The sequence below is a fragment of the Eptatretus burgeri genome, unplaced genomic scaffold (genome assembly GCF_056783735.1).
Source record: "Eptatretus burgeri isolate ZD-2024b unplaced genomic scaffold, Ebu_testis_v1 Ebu_testis_scaffold_368, whole genome shotgun sequence".
NCBI classification, from domain to species: Eukaryota; Metazoa; Chordata; class Myxini; order Myxiniformes; family Myxinidae; genus Eptatretus; species Eptatretus burgeri.
The window spans coordinates 7,501-27,500 of NW_028222317.1; the positions used below are offsets into that span (position 1 = coordinate 7,501).

The 20,000-nt window shown below is 34.0% G+C and overlaps 1 protein-coding gene and 1 non-coding gene across 2 annotated transcripts; one reads left to right on the forward strand and one right to left on the reverse strand.

Annotated features, from left to right (window-relative positions):
• The first annotated feature begins 1,161 nt into the window (after positions 1–1,161).
• On the forward strand, positions 1,162–1,234 carry TRNAR-ACG (transfer RNA arginine (anticodon ACG)). The gene has a single exon. It is a non-coding gene; the product is annotated as a tRNA-Arg (tRNA).
• Positions 1,235–17,971: 16,737 nt separating this feature from the next.
• Positions 17,972–19,165, reverse strand: LOC147007243 (uncharacterized). Its single transcript, XM_085867480.1, has 3 exons — positions 19,000–19,165; positions 18,726–18,902; positions 17,972–18,628 (listed from the first exon to the last, which is right to left on the reverse strand). Exons 1-3 carry the CDS (start codon positions 19,090–19,092, stop codon positions 17,972–17,974), a joined length of 927 nt encoding a protein of 308 aa, XP_085723606.1. The 5' UTR covers positions 19,093–19,165.
• Positions 19,166–20,000: the final 835 nt, after the last annotated feature.

Genomic DNA, 20,000 nt, shown 5'->3' on the forward strand with positions numbered 1-20,000 from the left:
TGCGTGTACGTGTGTGTGTATGTGCGTGTACGTGTGGGTGTGTGTATGTGCATGTGTGTATGTGCGTGTATGTGTGTATGTGCGTGTGTATGTCTGTATGTGCGTGTGTGTGTATGTGCGTGTACGCGCATGTGTGTGTGTGTGTGCGTGTACGCGTGTGTGTGTGTGTATGTGCGTGTGTGCGCGTGTGTGTGTGCGTGTGTGTGTGTGTGTTTGTGCATGTTCGTGTGTGTGTGTGTGTGTGTGTGTGTGTGCGTGGGGGGTTTGGTAGTTTGTGGGTGGATTTTATCATGCAAAACCACCAGAGGTGAGTGAAAAGTCTTTGGGGAAGGTTTGAGCACCCATGGGTCAAAAGGTGTGGCTGTCAAATCAGAAGAGACACACACACAGTTGGAGTGTGATTGGGCTAATGGGGGTGGGGTTGGGCGTGGAGTTGGGGCAAAGTGCAAAACTATCCTGGAGGAGTGGACACATCATGCAAAGTGTGAGTGTGCCTTATTGGTGAAAGGGTGTACCCGCTATATGGAAGCAAGCACCTGTTGGTGGTGGGGGAGGGGAATGAGGGGTGTGGGGGGAGGTTTAAAATGTAAAACCACCCTGGTGGAGTGAACAGTCTTAAAGACAAGTTTGAGATGTCTGGGTCAAATGGTGTGGTCTGCTTTTCAGAAGAAGCGCACACATACACACACACACAGACTTGCCTCAAATATGTCTGCAGATTGTGATGTTCACAGGATGGAGGGGAAGAGAATGAGATCACGGGGGAAGATCAAGAAGAGAGAGTTGATGTTTAACTCCTGCAGAGTCAATTCGGATGTAGAACTGTTTGCCAGAAAGTGTTGAGGAAGATGAGGGGAAAGTTTAAAAAGAGGAAGAAGTTTTATGTGGAGGAAGAACTTGATGAGATGAACCGTCACAGGTGATGGGGAGAAGTCCATGCAGGTGTGGAGTGAAAGAATATTTTATTCTTGACAGATTTGGGGTCTGGGTGGATTGTTTTGAGCAGCACATTTTAACATCACTCCACATTGGTTTCATTAACATGTGTTAATGATTCACATTCCCACAGGAGAAGTTGGTGACCATATTTCCCTGAACCTTTGTGTTCATCTCACCGTCATTTCATCATTTGGGTAAAGAGATGAACATCATTCGTCAGGTGGGCCAGTGGCGCAATGGATAACGCGTCTGACTACGTATCAGAAGATTGTAGGTTCGACTCCTACCTGGCTCGAGCGTTTATTTAATTTTATTTTTGAACCAGGTCGGTTTCATGAGGTCACGTGGTCGCATTCACATGTTTAATATTTGTTTCTTCTTGAAGTGTGTTCCTCCGACTGGAAGTCGAACCTTCGGTGGTGATTCAGTGTCTCTTTATAAGGAGGACATGAACCGTTCAAAAGTCCTCGTGACCTTGGCCCGGTCCAAATCCACCTTTTTGGTTCCATATCCGAGGAGACCAGAGATTGACACCGACATATTCTGAAGATCGTGAGGCATTTTATTTACCCATTGCATGATTGGCACCGGCACATCATGGTCTGCCCTTTTTGAAAGACATCACGAATCTGTCACGTTCACATGGAACACGGGAATTTCAAAATGACGTATAAATGCGAAACGAACCGTGTGTGTGTGTGTGTGTGTTTGTGTGTATGTGCGTGTGTATGTGCGTGTACACGCGTGTATGCGTGTGTGTGTGTGTGCGTGTACGCGTGTGTGTGTATGTGCGTGTGTGCATGCTTGTGTGTGTCTGTGTGTGTGTGTGTGTGTGTGCGCGTGTGTGTGTGTGTGTGTGTGTGTGTGTGTGTGTGTGTGTGTGTGTGTGTGTGTGTGTGTGTGTGTGTGTGTGTGTGTGTGTGTGTGTGTGTGTGTGTGTTTGTGTGTGTGTGGTGTTTCTGTGTCCGTGTGTATGAGTGTTTGTGCGTGTGTGTGTGTTTGTGCGTGTACGTTTGTGTGTGTATGTACGTGTAAGCGTGTGTGTGTGTGTCTATGTGCGTGTACGCATGTGTGTGTATGTGCGTGTACGTGATTGTATATGTGTGTATGTGCGTGTACGTGCATGTGTGTATGTGCGTGTGTATGTGCGTATGTGCGTGTGTGTGTGTGCGTGTTCGCGTGTGTGTATATGTGCGTGTGTGCACGTGTGTGTGTATGTGCGTGTCTATGTGTGTATGTGCGTGTACGCGCGTGTGTGTGTGTGTGTGTGTGTGTGTGTGTGTATGTGTGTATGTGCGCGTGTGTGTATGTGCGTGTAAGTGCGTGTGTGTGTGTGTGTGTGCGTGTACGCGTGTGTGTGTATGTGCGTGTGTGCACGCGTGTGTGTATGTGTGAGTGTGTGAGAATGCGCGCATGTGTGTGTGCGTGTGTGTGTGTGTGTGTGTTTGTGCGTGTATGCATGTGTGTGTGTTTGTGCGTGTACGCGCGCGTGTGTGTGTGTGTTTGTGCGTGAACGTTTGTGTGTGTATGTGCGTGTACGCGTGTGTGTGTCTATGTGCGTGTACGCATGTGTGTATATGTGCGTGTACGTGTGTGTATATGTGTGTATGTGCGTGTATGTGTGTGTGTATGTGCGTGTACGTGTGGGTGAGTAGGGTAAGAATACTGATTCTGGCTCACTTTTCCCCATGTAAATGAATGGGGGATTTTCAGCGATTCATATTTTTTTTCCCTAAAAATAAACCCCCCTTTTTATCCCAAGGTATATTTATTTGTCTCCCCTTTTAACTTGGAGGTTGAACCTCAATGAATTGAACACCTGGGGGTTGAACAGCTCACTCATTGAACCTATAAAGATTTGTTCATTCTCAAATTCCTTCAATAGTTTAATTTTCTTTGCACAATAATCCCCATCTAAAATATTGACAAACAAAACATTTGAATCTTTGTATTTTTTAAGATACCCCATTTGTGCCATTACGAAATGATAAACTTCTCTTAATGCTCTCATCTGACCACCTCCTGAGCCACATATCATTTTGAGATTATAGTAAATTGTTTTTTCATTGTTCAATTGATAACCATCAAAGTTTTCAGTCCATTCAAGGATATTCATTTTTTTCTTTACATCCTCTAACTTACTAGTTTTTAAATTAATTCGCTTATTTGTTTTATTTACCTTTGTTTTAGTTATTTTTTCAATAAGACTTATTTGATATTTTTCACATTCATTATGTTTTCCATTTATATACCAAGACTGAGATTTTCTCCACTCTTTAGTTTGATTAATACTTGGTTTAACCATTTATATATTGTGAAAAAACGCGGCGGTAGCCCTTAAAAAACCCTAACCCATCTTCCCATCGTTAAAACATAATCTATTTTATACACTCTATCATACAATATCCATATGGAACACAATCTATTCCATTATCTAAAATAAATCTCTTATCATCAAAGGCTCCTAATGCCTTTTTATTTACTTCTTCACTATATATGTTATGTTTATAACTTCTTATTGTATTCATTTTCCTATATTCTTCTTTCTTATTCATCAAACAATTATAATAATTTCTAAAAGTTATTGATTTCTTTATTACATATTTCTTTATTCCCTTTAACCTCTTATCAATCTGTTCACCATACTTATAAGCATATGCCTTTGCTCTCAATCCAATAAACTCACTCATTACTTTTCCACCCAACTCATCCTTAAACTTACCAATAACCTTTTCATTCTTTTTGGAAAATAACTCACTCTTCTTGCTGAAATTACTTGTATCATATACTCCAATATTTTTCTTCATATCTTCATAAACATCATCAGTTTTTATATCTAGGATAAAACTATCAGTATCCATATACAACAATGAAACATTTTCACCATACTCTTTCTTTAAGTCATTATACAAATAATCATACATCAATATCTTTGATAAATCAAGAACTGCTGTTCCAATATAAATTGGTTTATCCATTACAATACTTTCCTTTTTCATATGAATTGCAGAAAAGTTCTCTGAAAAAACCTCTTCTCTCTCAAAACTTGGTTTATTTATCAATCTCGAAGCTTCTTTCCAAGATGTTGCGAATCTAATGTTTTGCCTGTTTCTAACATTTTCCATAGTCTTTCCAAATACAGCATTATTCATTAATTTATAAAAGTCCCCTTCAAATTTTCTTTTTGTATTTGCTCTCATATCTGTATTAAATTGAATATACTTTTTCACCCAAGGACTTTGTTTAAATTTTAAAACTCTATGAATTTTAGCTACTCTCAATCCTTCTCTCAAAAACTGTTTTAAGCTTCTCTGATGCAAAACATATCCCTCTTTATCATAGAATGTTGTTAATAACTTTTCTGTTGATTTACCTTTAATATTAAAACTTTTATGATAATCACTTAACCATTCTTTCTTTGGAGTTTCTTTCTCACATGCAAAAGGAAGATCTTTATGCTTATTATGAAGATCACTCGGGTACCTCAAATCAACTTCAAAATAATAACCTTCTTCTTCGTCATTCAATTCCTCTTGAGAAGAAATAACAATATTCATCAAAGCCTTTTCATAATCCTTTTCTTCCACCCACTCTAATTTACCATAAGGCAGAGATTGAGACATTGCCCATCCATACAAATTATTAGCATCAAAATACATCAAATAATTACTATCTTTTTCACTATCATAATTTGGAAGATATTTATTATTTGCTTTAGCATATCTTTTTGAACATACTTGTGATATTCCACCTCTCTTGGACTTCTCAATCATCAAAAGCATATCCACATCACTGATTAAATCTATATCTTGTTTTGTCATTTTCAACATTGCACTCCAAGCTAAACCAGGAGCTGTGAAATAGTGGGCAGGATCTAATCCATAACAATTTTTATTATGACAGAGTGATCTAAAAGCTTCAAACACATCAGCTAACAATAAAACATCTGTTTTTAGATATAAATCGTGATATTCTCCAAGGTTCTTTATCTTAAATATTTTCCATATTTCTTGTGCGTGTTTATATTCCTTATCACTTATCTCTTCTTCATAAAGGTTATTATAGAAACTTTCTTTTGAAGGAAGTTGTGTTTCTTTAAATCTCATAAATGAATCCATATAATCATAAGGATAAATTCCCTTACTTGTAAGAATTTTCTCTTTACTTTGAATTTCATTCCTTGTTTGAATTTCCTCTCTCGTAAGAATTCCTTCTTTAATCAGAATTTCATCTTTAATCTGAATTTCCTCTTTAGTTCGAATTTTCTTTATAATTAGAATTTCATCTTCAGTTAGAATTTCTTCATTAATTAGAGTTTCCTCTTTACTTTGAATTCTCTCTTTAATCTGAATTTCCTCTTGAGTGAGAATTTCCTCTTTTGGAAAGAATGAATTAAGATTTGGAAAAGAGTCCGTGGAGCTTAGATTTGATGCGAGGTAGGCTAGTGGTGTTCCCATAAACTTGTAAGAATCTAAAAACCTAATACGAGTTAAAGGTTTTGTGAATATCATTTTTGAAAATGAAATATACTTTTGACTTGTGTTTGTTATAGCAGAAATATTCCCTGGTGTTTTTGAAAGTTCATTTATAAATAGATGTGTATCATAGTTGGCGCTGTTGTGAAGAAAGACTGAACAAAAAGAAGGTAATTTATAATTAAGATTACAACAGGAATGAGCGGGACCTCTATATTTACCAGTAAGATGACAATGGTCTCTAACTTTAGACTCCTTAATTTCCCCCTCACAAATATGACAGATATTGTTCATTCTAAATTCTAATTTTTCTTCTTTGGTTAATTTCATCGGTTCATTTGTTTCTTTCATTAATTTAGTGAGTCTTATACAATCCTTTTCTAATCGTTTTATAAACTCTTGTGAAGCATTTTTTCCACGATAATGTTCAAGTTTGTTATACTTTTCTCCAACAGATGATTTGATATAATAACAGAAACCACAAGGAATATGTTTTTGATATTTATTTGTATATGGTTCTTTTGGATTAGAGAAGCAGTATTTATCTTTTTAAGGATACATTCAAAATCAGCGTATATCACAAATGGGTGCATGATAGATTTATTATAATCTTCAAAATAAATCTTTTCACCAGGTTTAGGCATTGTAATTACAGCTGATTTATGATTACTACAATATTTTGAATGTTGTTCTAATCGTTCTTTTGTATGAAATGAATTAAGACATCGCTTACAAGGATATATTTTGTTTGCTGTTCTGAATACCTGAGAAGAGATTAATCTTGATAAATTATTGATGTATGTGTAATGTGAATTCTTTCCAAAACTAAAATATAAAAGGTCAATGTGTGTTTCTTCATTTTTATAGTTGTTTGAAATTTTTAATATTTGAACTTTGTTTGTATCCGTTAATCCATATACATTAATAGAAAGATTATTCTTTTTCTCAAATTTAGGAATATCTGTTAATGGCATTGGGAATTTAAAATCTTTAATGTCCAAGGTATTCTCATATTTCATATATTGTTTTACTCTTTCTGAATTACATTTTGGTGGATGTAAGTGAGCAAGAACAGACCAGAGAAAACATTTATTATCATTGTTCTTAATATTAACAACTGCCTTCTTTAGTTTTATTTCTTTTGGTAATTCAATATAAGAAGAAGCTTTAAGAGGGTTTGATTTTAGAATGTGTATATCTAAAAAGATGATTTTTTTAATATTGAATCCACTTCCTACCACTGTATTATCAACATCCTCCTCTTGTCTTGATAGTTCTTCATAAACCCCACTATTCAAAAAATCTTGAAATGATGTTATAAAATGAAGATCTGTTCTCATATAAGGAGTTTGTTCTTCATCTTGTCTTTTCATATTCATTTTCACTCCCATATAAAACTTTAAAGTTTTCATTTCTTTTAATGTCTTTTTAATAAATTTTTCAACATCGGGTTTCACTATTTCAATTGATTCAGCTATTGATGATGGACCGGGTTCTCCAAATTGAAAAATCCTTATTTTTATATGCCCTTTAAATGCCTCATCAGTGTTTTTAATATAATAGTCTCCCTTTACTTTAAACTCATTTTTCTTGTGTTTTTGTGATTGAAGATGTTGATTATAACTACTCTTCAAAACATCCTTTGAACAGATATCACAATGTTTTCTTTCCAACTCAAGAGGAGATATTTGATGAAATAGATTAAATGTGTGTTTGTTGGTTCGGAGGTGTTTTCTATAATGTTTATATTCGTGATTACAAACATCGCAGTACGTTGTATTCACCATATTTATAGAATAAAACTTTGCTTAAACTAAAATTTTCTTGATGAAAATTTCGTTTAATTTATAGGTGAATCTGTGCTTAAAAACATTTTATCCTCCAACTTTTTCACTTAATAAATACAATGTTTCAAGACACAAAAGACAAGTTTCAATCAATCTCTTCATCTGTTAAAGATACTGAGAAATATGTCAAGGATGTAAAATTGAACAAAGATAAATATAACAACTATTGGATAAAAACTATTATGGTAAATAATATGAGTTCTTCAATTTCCTTCAGTGGAAGGGCTTTTAGTATACCTGGTAGAACATCAATTAAAGTATCTCTAACAAAAGTTTCTCCTCTCCTTCTAGTAATATATTCAAAACTAGAAAAAGCAATGAAACAAGAAAAAGTATCAAAGAACAAAAACCTTATGGATGAAGCTTTAGAAAGAAAAGATAAGACCATCTGTAATATGCAAGGAGAAATTTGTATTTTTTTCAACAACCCTAAAGATGTAAATCTTGATGAAATAAAGGATGTTAATATATCAGGTGAAATGACATTTCGTTAAATAGTAGTTAACGATAATTTTAAAATTACCTTTAATATAAAAAATGTTGTCGTTGAATCTGATAATGAAAAAAAGTATATCGATATCGATGGTAATATACAACTGAAAGTATAGATGAATTTCAGTTTAAGTAAAGTTTTACTTTATAAATATGCTAGACTTTCCTGATTCTCCATATGACAAATTTGAGAATTGTCCTGCGTGTGAAAGACGGGGATTAAACACAGAGTCAAAAGCCTATAAACAATGTATATTCTGTGATTATCTTCTAATTAATGATAATAAAAAATATAAAAAGGAAAATAATTTTTTTAGATTTACAAAAAAATTGAATTACTTTACAAGATTGATTAGAGAAATGAATGTAAAGTATGAGGATGATAACACACCTTTCCTTACAAGGGAAGAAACTGAACGTATAAGAGAAATGTTCAAAGGATTGTTGTTGTATATTATTCATGGATGTAATTTTCAGGGAAATATCAACACAAGATATTGTATAAATAAAATAATGGATTATCTTGAAATTAAACCTGAACTTAGGATAAAATATAGAGTTTCTAAAAAAGCCAATAATAAATTAAATAACCTGTTTTTCAAATATATAAATGAATGATTTTTTACCTATTTGGGAAAATAAGATAAAATTTAACAACCATAAAAATCTCCCAAATTCATTAAGATGTCTCATAGTTGGTTCAAGTGGATGTGGAAAAACCTGCTTACTTTTAAAATGCTCCTCACTCCCAACTTTTTAGATTATGATAATTTAATAATTTTCACAAAGTCGAGTTTTCAACCAGAGTATCAACTACTCTCACAAGGTTTTAATGCTGGTCTTCAAAAAGAAGATATAATAGGTTTATTTAAACGTCAAAAAAACCTAAATGATTATAACATTGAAGATATAATTCAACTATTTTGTGATACACAGAGATGTAAAAAGAAATCAAATCTTATAACTTGTATTCTTAGTGATAATACGGATGATATACCGTCTCCCCAAGATTTGGATAAATCAAAAAAAGAACCTCGTTATCTTTGATGATTGTGTTAATGAGAGAAACCAAACGGTAATGGACAGCTACTACACAAGAGGGAGACATTCTTCTTGTAATTGTATTTATCTTAGTCAATCGTACTTTCAACTTCCTCGTCGTTCCATCAGAAACAATGCTAATACTTTTATTTTATTCAAGTTAAATTCAATAGATATCAATAATTTTTGGAGAGATAATTGTTCTACATTATGTAGTAAAAAGAAATTTGAGGATTATATGAAGCACACGACTGAAAAATATAAATATATTGTTGTGAAACAAGATGAGATATTAAGGGATATATTTTTTGTTTTATAAGCAATTACATATATAAATGACAACTATTATTATAAATCTTGTGGGTAAATCTGCTTCTGGAAAAAACTTTCATAAATCAAGGTTCTTGTGTAGTACAAATGAGAATATTGTAAATTTACTTAAAAAACACCCCGTGATACGCATTGTATCAACAACAACTAGAGCAATAAGACCTGGAGAAGTAAAAGGTGAAGATTATCACTATATTTCAGTGGAGGAACATATGCGATTGAGGAATGAAGGACAAATATTTGAGGAGGTTTCTCTTGGTACAACAAAATATTCACATTGTAAGAGTGAGTTAAAGAAACTAAAATCTGGTGGTGTTGGGATATTAGAAACTAATCCAGAAGGAACGAGACAAATTATTAAATATCTGAGCGGAGTGAAGATTTTATCATTCGGTTTTGATGTTGATGAAGAAACTCAACACAAACGTATGAAAAGCAGAGATGCAAGGATTAGTGAAGAAGAAATTACAACTCGCATTAATGTTAATAAAGAATTTGATGAAATATTTAAAGAAAAGGATTTATTTGAACACATCTACTTGAATGATGAAGAAAAGGAAAATTTCCCTGTTGATCTTTACAATTCATTAAATGATATTTTACAATAAATAAATGGATACAAAAGAAAGAGCAAGAAGATTTAAGGAACATCAAGAGTTGGTTTCAAAAGTTGTAAAACAACAGGAAGACATAAAGAAGAAACGCAGACAGAAACTAACGGGCGAAGAAGCATTTGAAAAAAAACAAGAGAAATTTTTTAAACCACTTTTAAAAACTTCCCAAGAAAAAATGAAAGATGTTTCCACAGTTCCCACAGTAGAATATACTCCCAGAAAGCTCCAAATGTTAAAAGATTTCAGTCAAATGACGGAGGAAGAATTAGAGCATATTGGAGAATTAGAACATGATGAAGGTTTATTTCAACAACTGGAAGAGATTAATCAACCCCCTGATTATATTGTGAATGCTGTTCAAAACAATGAATATTCAGCAGATTCAAAAACCAAAGCAGGACTCATTCCAACAGAACAACCAGCAATATTTCATCTTGTTCAAGAAAAGGTATTGATATTTAATGATGAATTAAGGTTCTTAAGTTCTGCTCAACCCCCTGTTAAACTAACTCCGAGATTAATGTTTCTTCTCACAAAAGATGGAAGACAAGGTTCAACTGTGAGGGATGAATCAAAGTATATTGATAAACCATTGGATATGGAAAATAATGATGATAGAGTATATATTGATTTGCTGAACACTCTAAATTATAAGGTTATTCTTTCTGGTAAAAGTAGGAAGAATGAGAAGGAGAAACACATTATTCAGGCTTTAAGTATCCTTGGTTCAGGTATTAGTTTTCTTCCAAATGACCCATCGCAATTAGTTAATAGACTGTTATTGTTGTTCGGCAGTAAGAAGGCTGGAAATAATAATTGTTTTAATGAAGCATCAGCCATTTTAGACCAGTTGATGAACATGAAAATAATTAATAAATCTCAATATAAAGAAATTTTATCTCATATTAAATCAGATGAGAAGCACAATCCTGAGTTTTAATTTCACAACAAGCGATCACACATCTTCATTCCCATACCCACTACAACTTGACACAACAAAAGAATATGAGGCATCTTTATTGTCCATGGAGACTTATAATACCTTATTTAATATAACCGAGAAAAATGACAAGTTTAGTTATAATCCGGGAAGTGGATACAAAACGATAACAGTCTCACCCGGAGCATACGAGATTTCTCAAATATCTTCCGAAATTGCTCGTCTTATGAAAGAACAGGGTGATGAACCAAAAAATATTGTTATAAACATTCAAAAACATACTTCAAAATCAACGATTAAAGTTAAAAATAACTACAAGGTTGATTTCACAATTGATAATTCATTTAGAGAGTTATTAGGTTTCTCCTCAAAAAGATTGAAACTAATGGGACGTTTTACAGTGATAATGTCATTCAAATATCCTCAGGAATAAATTCGGTGTTAATTCACTGTGATTTGATTGATGGTGCTTATAATGATGGATTAAAAACAAATACAATATTTTCATTCAGCGCATACTCAACCCCAATTGGTTATAAATTCAATATGGAGCCTAAAAATTTGGTTTATCTACCTGTGTCAGGAAAAACCATACACAGAGTAAATTTTAGGATAACCGACCAAGATAATCGTGTGATTTCTTTTAATGGAGAAGTTATATCCATCAGAATTCACCTACGTGAAGTTTTTCAATAAATAAATACGATGGTTATTGTGAGGAAGCACGAGTTGGGAAAATATAAAATAATTACAGGGGATGGGATGTTCCTTTCCCCGTACTACAAGGGTGAAGGTATGTATCTTGGTAGAGGATACTATAAACCTAAGAGACAAAGGGGTGTCGGACATCAATTTAGAGGAGATGGGATAATTGATACTCTCATGGGTATTGGTTCAACTATTCTTAAACATAAAGACCTAATTGGTTCAACTGCTTCTGCTGTGGGAAATGTAGCAGGTGCTGTAAAGAGTATAAAAGATGCTCAGAAAGAATCTCATAAATTACAAGCAATAAAAGAAATTAAGAAAGGTAAAACTCAGTTGTCCCCCCAAGAACGACAGAAAATAATTCAAATACTTGGATCAGGGTTTCAAAAGTTTTAACATCTTTTTTCCTAAATAAATACAAGTATGGAAGCAATTGATAGTATATATGATTTGGATGATACTATTATTATCTCAAACTCCACTAAAAAAGAAGATTACTTCAAGGTAAATGCAATAACTGGAACAGACTGGAATACAAATGGTACAAAAAGTTTTGAAATAAATAATCAACAAACCTATTTGAATCTCTCCGAAAGTTTCTTGTTGTGTAAATTTAAATTCACTAAGGCTGGGAATAACACAAACGCTACACTTGTAAATGATTTCTTCTGGAAAATGTTTGATAGTGTGCGATTGTATATTGGAACACAAGAAGTTGAAGCGGTTGATTATGTCTCTGCTGTATCGGAAATGATTAAATTTACACTCTATACATTCAGTGATAGAATGGGAAAGGGGTCTGTCGAAGGTTTTATTCCTGATATGTCAACGGGAACAAACACAGACCCTGGATATATTCAAAGGAAAGGAATGTATAATGATGATACAAAAGCAGAAAATAGTTTTACTGTGGCAGTTCCTCTTAAAGGTATATTTGGATTTTGTGATTATGATAAAGTTCTGTATGGTCTTAAAATTAGATTTCAACTACAAAGGAATGATAATGAAAATAGATTGCTTTTTGGTGTTGGTAATGCTTTTTGGTGATCAGAATAAATTTGTAATTGAGGAGATGAGTTGGTATATCAGTGAATATACTCCTAATCTTAAAACAGAAGAGATGTTGAATCGAAGACTTAACTCAAAGAAACCACTCAGTGTATCATACCTCAAAAGAAGATGTCAACACGTTAAACTCAATCAAACTACTTACACGTGGAATTTGGGTGTTCTGGAAGGAAAGCCACGATATCTGTGGATGATTTTTAAAAAGCCAGATGGTGATACTGCGACTGATAAGAATAATGCATTGAGTGATAATGCTAAGGTGAAACAACTTCGCGTTTCTCTAGATGGAACATTTTATCCACGAGATAGATTGGAAATTAATTGGGAAAAAATGATTTTGCTGAAGCATACAAGTCTTACCAAAAGGTGTGTGAAAGTAATGGAAATAAAGAACCTATTTTGGATATGACAGCATTTAAAAGTTTGTATACAATCTATACGTTTGACCTGAGCGCTCAAAAAGAAACTATAAAGTCTAATCGAGTGGATACTTCCCTATACATTGAAAGAGGAGAGAGTGAAGAAGTTGATACATATTGTTTGCTTTTGGAAGAAACAGAATTGCAGATTAATACAGATAATGGTGTGATGATTAGTCTCACATAATTTTTTTGTTAAATAAATGAGTGGCAAAGTACCAACTGGGGTATATGTTAATCAAATCAATCTTCATAAACTATCATCTTGTGTTCAAAATCAAAAGCCTTGTACGATTAACGTTAATACAATTCAGAGAAAAGGAGCAGTAAGAATTGATGTTTTGCTCACAAGAGAACAGGTTAAAATCTTGAATGACACTGGCTCACTTAAAATTAAAATGACAAAACCAATGTTGAAAAAATATTCAATAAGAGAGACGAGTGGAGGATTTCTCCCATTTCTAATTCCTTTATTTGCTGGTTTAAGTGCGGTTGGAGCATTGACGGGTGGTATTTCAACAGCGGTCAAAACTGCCAACGAAAGGAAGGCTCAACTCCAGGCTCAAAAAGAATTGGAAAGACATAACAAAGAGTTGGAGAAACAAATTAGTGGAAGTGGTGTAATTGTAGATTTTGCTGAAAAACTTGAAGGTCTGCCTGATAAAGCGAGATTGTTAGTTGGAGATATGCTTTCTTCTATAGCACAAGCAGGTGTAAAATTAACGAAAAGAGGTAATGGATTATATCTTTCTAATAAATAAATGAGCATTGATGAGTGGTTGAAAGAATTTGGAAAGAATACAACATCAAATTTACAACTTGCCAAAATATTGTAAGAAATTAAAAATTCATAATGTGGTTATTTGTATGAGAGATGAATTAACAAATGTGTCGAAACATACAAAGAATATTATTATGAACTTAGAAGATAATGATGGGAACGGTTCTCATTGGGTTTGTATTTTTAATAGTCAAGACAAATATTATTTTGATAGTTTTGGTCTTCCACCACCTGTTGAAGTCATAAAATTCTTACAGAATGGTGTTTATCAAACATTTCAAGTCCAAGAATTAAATTCCAAGTGTTGTGGTCAATTATGTCTATATGTGTTATTTCAACTCAACAAAAATAAAAAATTTTATGATATTATTTTTAATCTAATATAAATGACTTATGTTGGTAAAGATGGTTCTATCTTTGGTGTATCTCAAGAACTGGATATTGATTTATCAAATTATTACACAAAGGCACAGGCTGAACGACATAAATATAATATAAACAAAAATATTAACATGAAAAATGCTTATAAATTAAAAAATTATCCAAGCCCGACTGACGCGAATGACTTGGTGAGATTAAGCGATTTATCACAATATATATACTTAAATAAAAACGGCTGTGTATTCTAAAGATACAGAAGTGTTGATATTATCTCCAGGTCATACAGAATTCACAGTTCGAATTAAAATAAATTTTTATAAAGAAGGGCGTATCGTTTGTATGAGAATAGAACAATGGGGGTATGATATGAATGATTTAGGGTATAATTGGTCATTTAAAATTAACCTCGAAGACCTGGAACAATTAAATCAGTCTCGTAAGGAAGAATATTATCCACTTGGTATCGAGAATGAGTTTTGTGGAGCCACGATTAGTAAACAACAAATAAAAGAATTTAATAAGGGTAAATATAATAATGGTTTTGCCCTTGTTTATCTCATGAAAACAGAAAAAACAGGATTATATATAATAAGTAAGGAAATACAAAATGATTTAACTATGGGAAGATGGGGAGGTGTTTCGTGCCATAATATTATTCTAACATATATTTCTAATACATAAATGACAGCAAGAAGGCTTCAAGAAAATTATCATTTCTGTGTCCAAGCATACCTTCAAGAAAAGGGTATTCGGTATTTTAATAAATATGTTCTACAACATAAGAATGAGGTATTTTCAATAAAAGATTGGCATTATGCTGATGTTGATAAACCGACAACTTTAGATTTAATTAGAATGTTAAATAATGAAAAAATTATAAGGTTAAGAAAAGGTAAGGCTCTTTTAGAAATTCAAAAGAAATTTTATTGGTTTCCTGTTGTAAAAAAAATTATTTTGGATACAGGAATAACAAGAAATCCTGATGAATATATGTATAATATTCTATGGGGTGTAAACGATTCAAGTATAGTAAGGGATGAGGAAGGAGTTGAAGAAGAGAGGGAAGAGGAGGAAAAGGAGAAGGAGGAGAGAGAGAAGGAGGAAAGAGAGAATAGAGAGAGGGAGGAAAGAGAGAAGAGAGAGAGGGAGAAGAAAGAGAAGGAGGAAAAGGAGAAGAGAGAGAAGGAGGAAAGAGAGAAGAAAGAGAAGGAGGAAAAAGAGAAGAGAGAGAGGGAGGAGAGGGAGAAGAAAGAGAAGGAGGAAAAAGAGAAGAGAGAGAGGGAGGAGAGGAGGAAAGAGAGAGAATAAATAAATATTATAGTATGGAAACCAGTGAGATTCAAAAAAGAATAGAGGTATTACAGAAAATAACTCAACCCACCAAGGAGGAATACAAAGAATTAACAAGTCTATTTGCAATACTTTCAACAAAACTATTAGCATCGTCAAGCTATTCATTTTAATTCAAGTTTTTTCTTAAATAAATGGAGGAGAGAGTGAAGGCATTTCTAAGGATTCTTTATGTTTTAAAAATTAAGATTCAAATGTGCATGTTGGAAACTAAAAAGGTTTTTGCACTCTGCAGAAATTTTTCTCATAAATAAATGAGTTATTGTCTCAAATGTAAAAAGAAAACTAATACTAAAAATATTTCATATATTAAAAGTAAAAATAACAGGGTTATACAAAAAGGTATATGTTCGGTGTGTGGTTCAAAAAAAAATCAATTTATCTCCAAACACAAACTCGGAGGAGATATACAAAAGTTTTTATCAGGAAGTAAATTTACAACTACTGGAATACCAGGGGAATTACATCTTCCAGGGTATGCTTTCTGTGGTCCAGGCACAAACTTGGATAAAAGATTAGATGAGGCAGACAATCCTAAATCCTGGAGTAAACCAATCAATAGAGTTGATGAAGTGTGCATGAGACACGATATTGATTATGGGAATACCACAACGTTGGAAGAAAAGCATGAAGCCGATAGAGAAATGTTGTATAATTTGTCTCTGATACAAAATCCAACCTTGAGAGAAAAAGTTGATAGGTTCATCGTGAAGAAGATGATTAGTGCTAAATTGAAACTTGGACTTGGAAATTCAAAAAACTTATAGGCTCTAATGATGCCATTAAGACTGAAGAGCAATTAGCTGATGAATTACATAAACCAATATTCACAAAGTTTCAGAGAAGGAAAGTTTATTCCAAGGAAGTTGATTATATCTGGTCTGCTGATTTGATTGAACTCAATAATGATAAGGGGTACAAGTATGCTTTAACCGTTATTGATTTGAGGAGTAGATATGCGTGGGTTGGCGCTTTAAAAAACAAAACAGGTAATACTCTTATGTTAGCTTTTCAACAGATATTTAATAAAAGTAAGAGAAAACCTAAGAAATTGTGGACTGATGAGGGTAGAGAGTTTTATAACAAGACATTTATGAATTTTCTAAAAAATAACAGTATTACATTATACAGTACCTTTAATGAAGGGAAGGCAGTTGTTGTTGAACGTTTTAATCGTACCTTAAAAGAGAGACTATATAAAAAATTCACACAACTCGGTTCACAACAATGGTCATCTTTTATTCAGGATATTGTGGATAAGTATAATGACACGATTCACACGTCAACGAATATGAAGCCATCAGAAACATTTACAAAATTAAAATATGAAAAAGAGATTAATGTCAGAAAACCTAAGTTCAAAGTTGGTGATATCGTAAGAATATATATAGGTGGAAATCTCATTTTGAAAAGGGTTTTACTGAACGATGGACGAAAGAACTTTTTTAAATTGTTGATGTAATAGATACAGTTCCTTGGACTTATAAAATATATGATTTGGAAGGGGAAGAGATTTTAGGTTCATTTTATTCACAGGAATTACAAAAGACAAAACTAAGCAGATAATACACCTTTGTGGACACTAGAGGGACAAGTCCGAGGTGTATTACAGTATATAATGTGTGTCAAGGGGGACGTTCTTAGATCTGTGAACCCCAAACACAGAATCCTCAACTGAATAGTCAAGGCTTAACTTTTGTTTGTGTGTGTGTGTGTGTGTGCAATGGGAGCAATAGGTTGGCGCTTCACTCCCTCCTACTATACACCGTTGTGGACACTCGAGGGCCAAGTCCGAGGTGTATAACAGTATATAATGTGTGTCAAGGGGTGGACGTTCTTACATCTGTGAACCCCAAACACAGAATCCTCAACTGAATAGTCAAGGCTTAACTTTTGTTTGTTGATGTGTATGTGTGTGTGTCCCAACCCTCACATTCAAAATCTCAACCCCAACCCTCACATTCAAAATCTCAACCCCAACTCAATCCTCGCCCAACACAATGTCTTTTTCAAAATGAGATTTCCACCTATATATATATATATATATATATATATATTTTTACGTTTTTTTTTCTTCTTCCAATTCTGTCTTTTAAGGCTTTCAGGTTTGATGACGTAGAAAGGGGGAGTAAGCCTGCACTTTCTTCCCAGAACGAACAATGTATATTTTTTGTTTTTTTTCTCTTCTTCCAATTCTGTCTTTTAAGGCTTTCAGGTTTGATGACGTAAAAAGGGGGAGTAAGCCTGCACTTTCTTCCCAGAACTTTCTTGATCTTGCTCCCATCAAGCACCATCCGACAAAGAACTACATCGATAGGTTTAGATCCCAAAGAGTGATAGCAACTCCAAAAGTCTCCAAAATATAAATAAATAAAATAATAATAATAATAAATAAATAAATAAATAAATAAAAGCCCCCAAAAAAGTTTCAAGTGTCCAACATAAACCCAACTTTCCAAGTCTTCAAGGTATAACCACATTCCCGTTGAGTTTCCAAGATATGTATCACATTGTGAGTTATCAATCCAGAACCCACATTTCAAGTATTCAAAGTAAAACCAACTTACAAAGTCTCTTAAGGATAACTCATTTACTGATTTTTTTCAAAATTTGTGAGACATCAATGTAGGACCCATATTTAGAACCATCTTGGCAGAACCCTTTTCCTGAGTCTCCAAGGTAGTTATTTAAACCATCAAGGCAGAACTCATTTACTGATTTTTTCAAAATTTGTGAGTCTCCAAGGTAGGCCCCATATTTAGAACCATCTTGGCAGAACCCTTTTCCTGAGTCTCCAAGGTAGTTATTTAAACCATCAAGGCAGAACTCATTTACTGATTTTTTCAAAATTTGTGAGTCTCCAAGGTAGGCCCCATATTTAGAACCATCTTGGCAGAACTCTTTTCCTGAGTCTCCAAGGTAGTTATTTAAACCATCAAGGCAGAACTCATTTCTTGATTTTTTCAAAATTTGTGAGTCTCCAAGGTAAAACTTGTATTCTGGCTCATCAAGGTATAAGTTGTTCAGTGGGTATTGTCTTGATAACTCACAATGAGTACTATTGCTGTAAAACTCTTTTTCAGGATTTTGCTGGTCTCCAAGGTATAACTCTTTGGTTGGGTCATCAAGGACGAACTCGTTCTGTGGGTCTTGATCGCTCATAAGGTCTTCAACCAAGCCAACAATTTCGCCCCAAGTTGTAGCAAAAGCAGTATTTTCATTTCGTATTTCAGACACAATTTCCTGTGAGAGAAAATAATAATGTATTAATTAAGTTATTTAATTATTAAATGAGTATGCTTCAATCAAAGTTTGAAAATAGGAAAATAAAAAATCTTACCTCAATAGATAAGAGGTTTGAATCCAGTTCATCAACTTGAAGGTTTAGTTCCATACAAGACAGAGAGTTCCAAGGAACACCAAAGTCCTCCCACTCAAGGTCTTCAACCAAGCCAACAATTTCCCCCCAAGTTGTAGCAAAAGCAGTATTTTCTTTTTGTATTTCAGATACAATTTCCTGTGAGAGAAAATAATAATGTATTAATTAAGTTATTTAATTATTAAATGAGTATGCTTCAATCAAAGTTTGAAAATAGGAAAATAAAAAATCTTACCTCAATAGATAAGAGGTTTGAATCCAGTTCATCAACTTGAAGGTTTAGTTCCATAGAAGACAGAGAGTTCGAGACAAGCACACAGAACACCATTGCCAGCAAGAACAAATGTTTAAAATGGAGCCTGGGTTTGAAGCTTTTATAGAGAAAGACTGGTGGGTGTGGTTTCCTTTGGAAATTCCTGCAAGCCTGCAAGCCCTTCATTAGGAAATTTTTCAAAACCATAACATCCTGTAATTTTCTAGTGATTTCTTTGTGAGTCAGAGATGAACTGGAAATGATGTAAGAGTGGGCGGGGCTTAGCAAAAGTAGGCGGAGCTTAGGAAAAGTGGGCGTGGCTTAGAAAAAATACCTTATGAAAAGTGGGCGGAGCTTAGCAAAAGTGGGCGGGGCTTAGGAAAAGTGGGCGTGGTTTAGAAAAAATACCTCATGAAAAGTGGGCGGAGCTTAGCAAAAGTGGGCGGAGCTTAGGAAAAGTGGGCGTGGCTTAGAAAAAATACCTCATGAAAAGTGGGCGGAGCTTAGCAAAAGTGGGCGGGGCTTAGGAAAAGTGGGCGTGGCTTAGAAAAAATACCTTATGAAAAGTGGGCGGAGCTTAGCAAAAGTGGGCGGGGCTTAGGAAAAGTGGGCGGGGCTTAAAGAAAAGTGGGCGGGGCTTATTGAATAGCTTGCGGAAAGTGGGCGGGGCTTAACAAAAGTGGGCGGGGCTTAAAGAAAAGTGGGCGGGGCTTAACAAAAAATAACCTGTGGCTCAGGAGGTGGTCAAACAAGAGCATTAAGAGAAGTTTATCATTTCGTAATGGCACAAATGGGGTATCTTAAAAAATATAAAGATTCAAATGTTTTGTTTGTCAATATTTTAGATGGGGATTATTGTGCAAAGAAAATTAAACTATTGAAGGAATTTGAGAATGAACAAATCTTTATAGGTTCAATGAGTGAGCTGTTCAACCCCCAGGTGTTCAATTCAATGAGGTTCAACCTCCAAGTTAAAAGGGGAG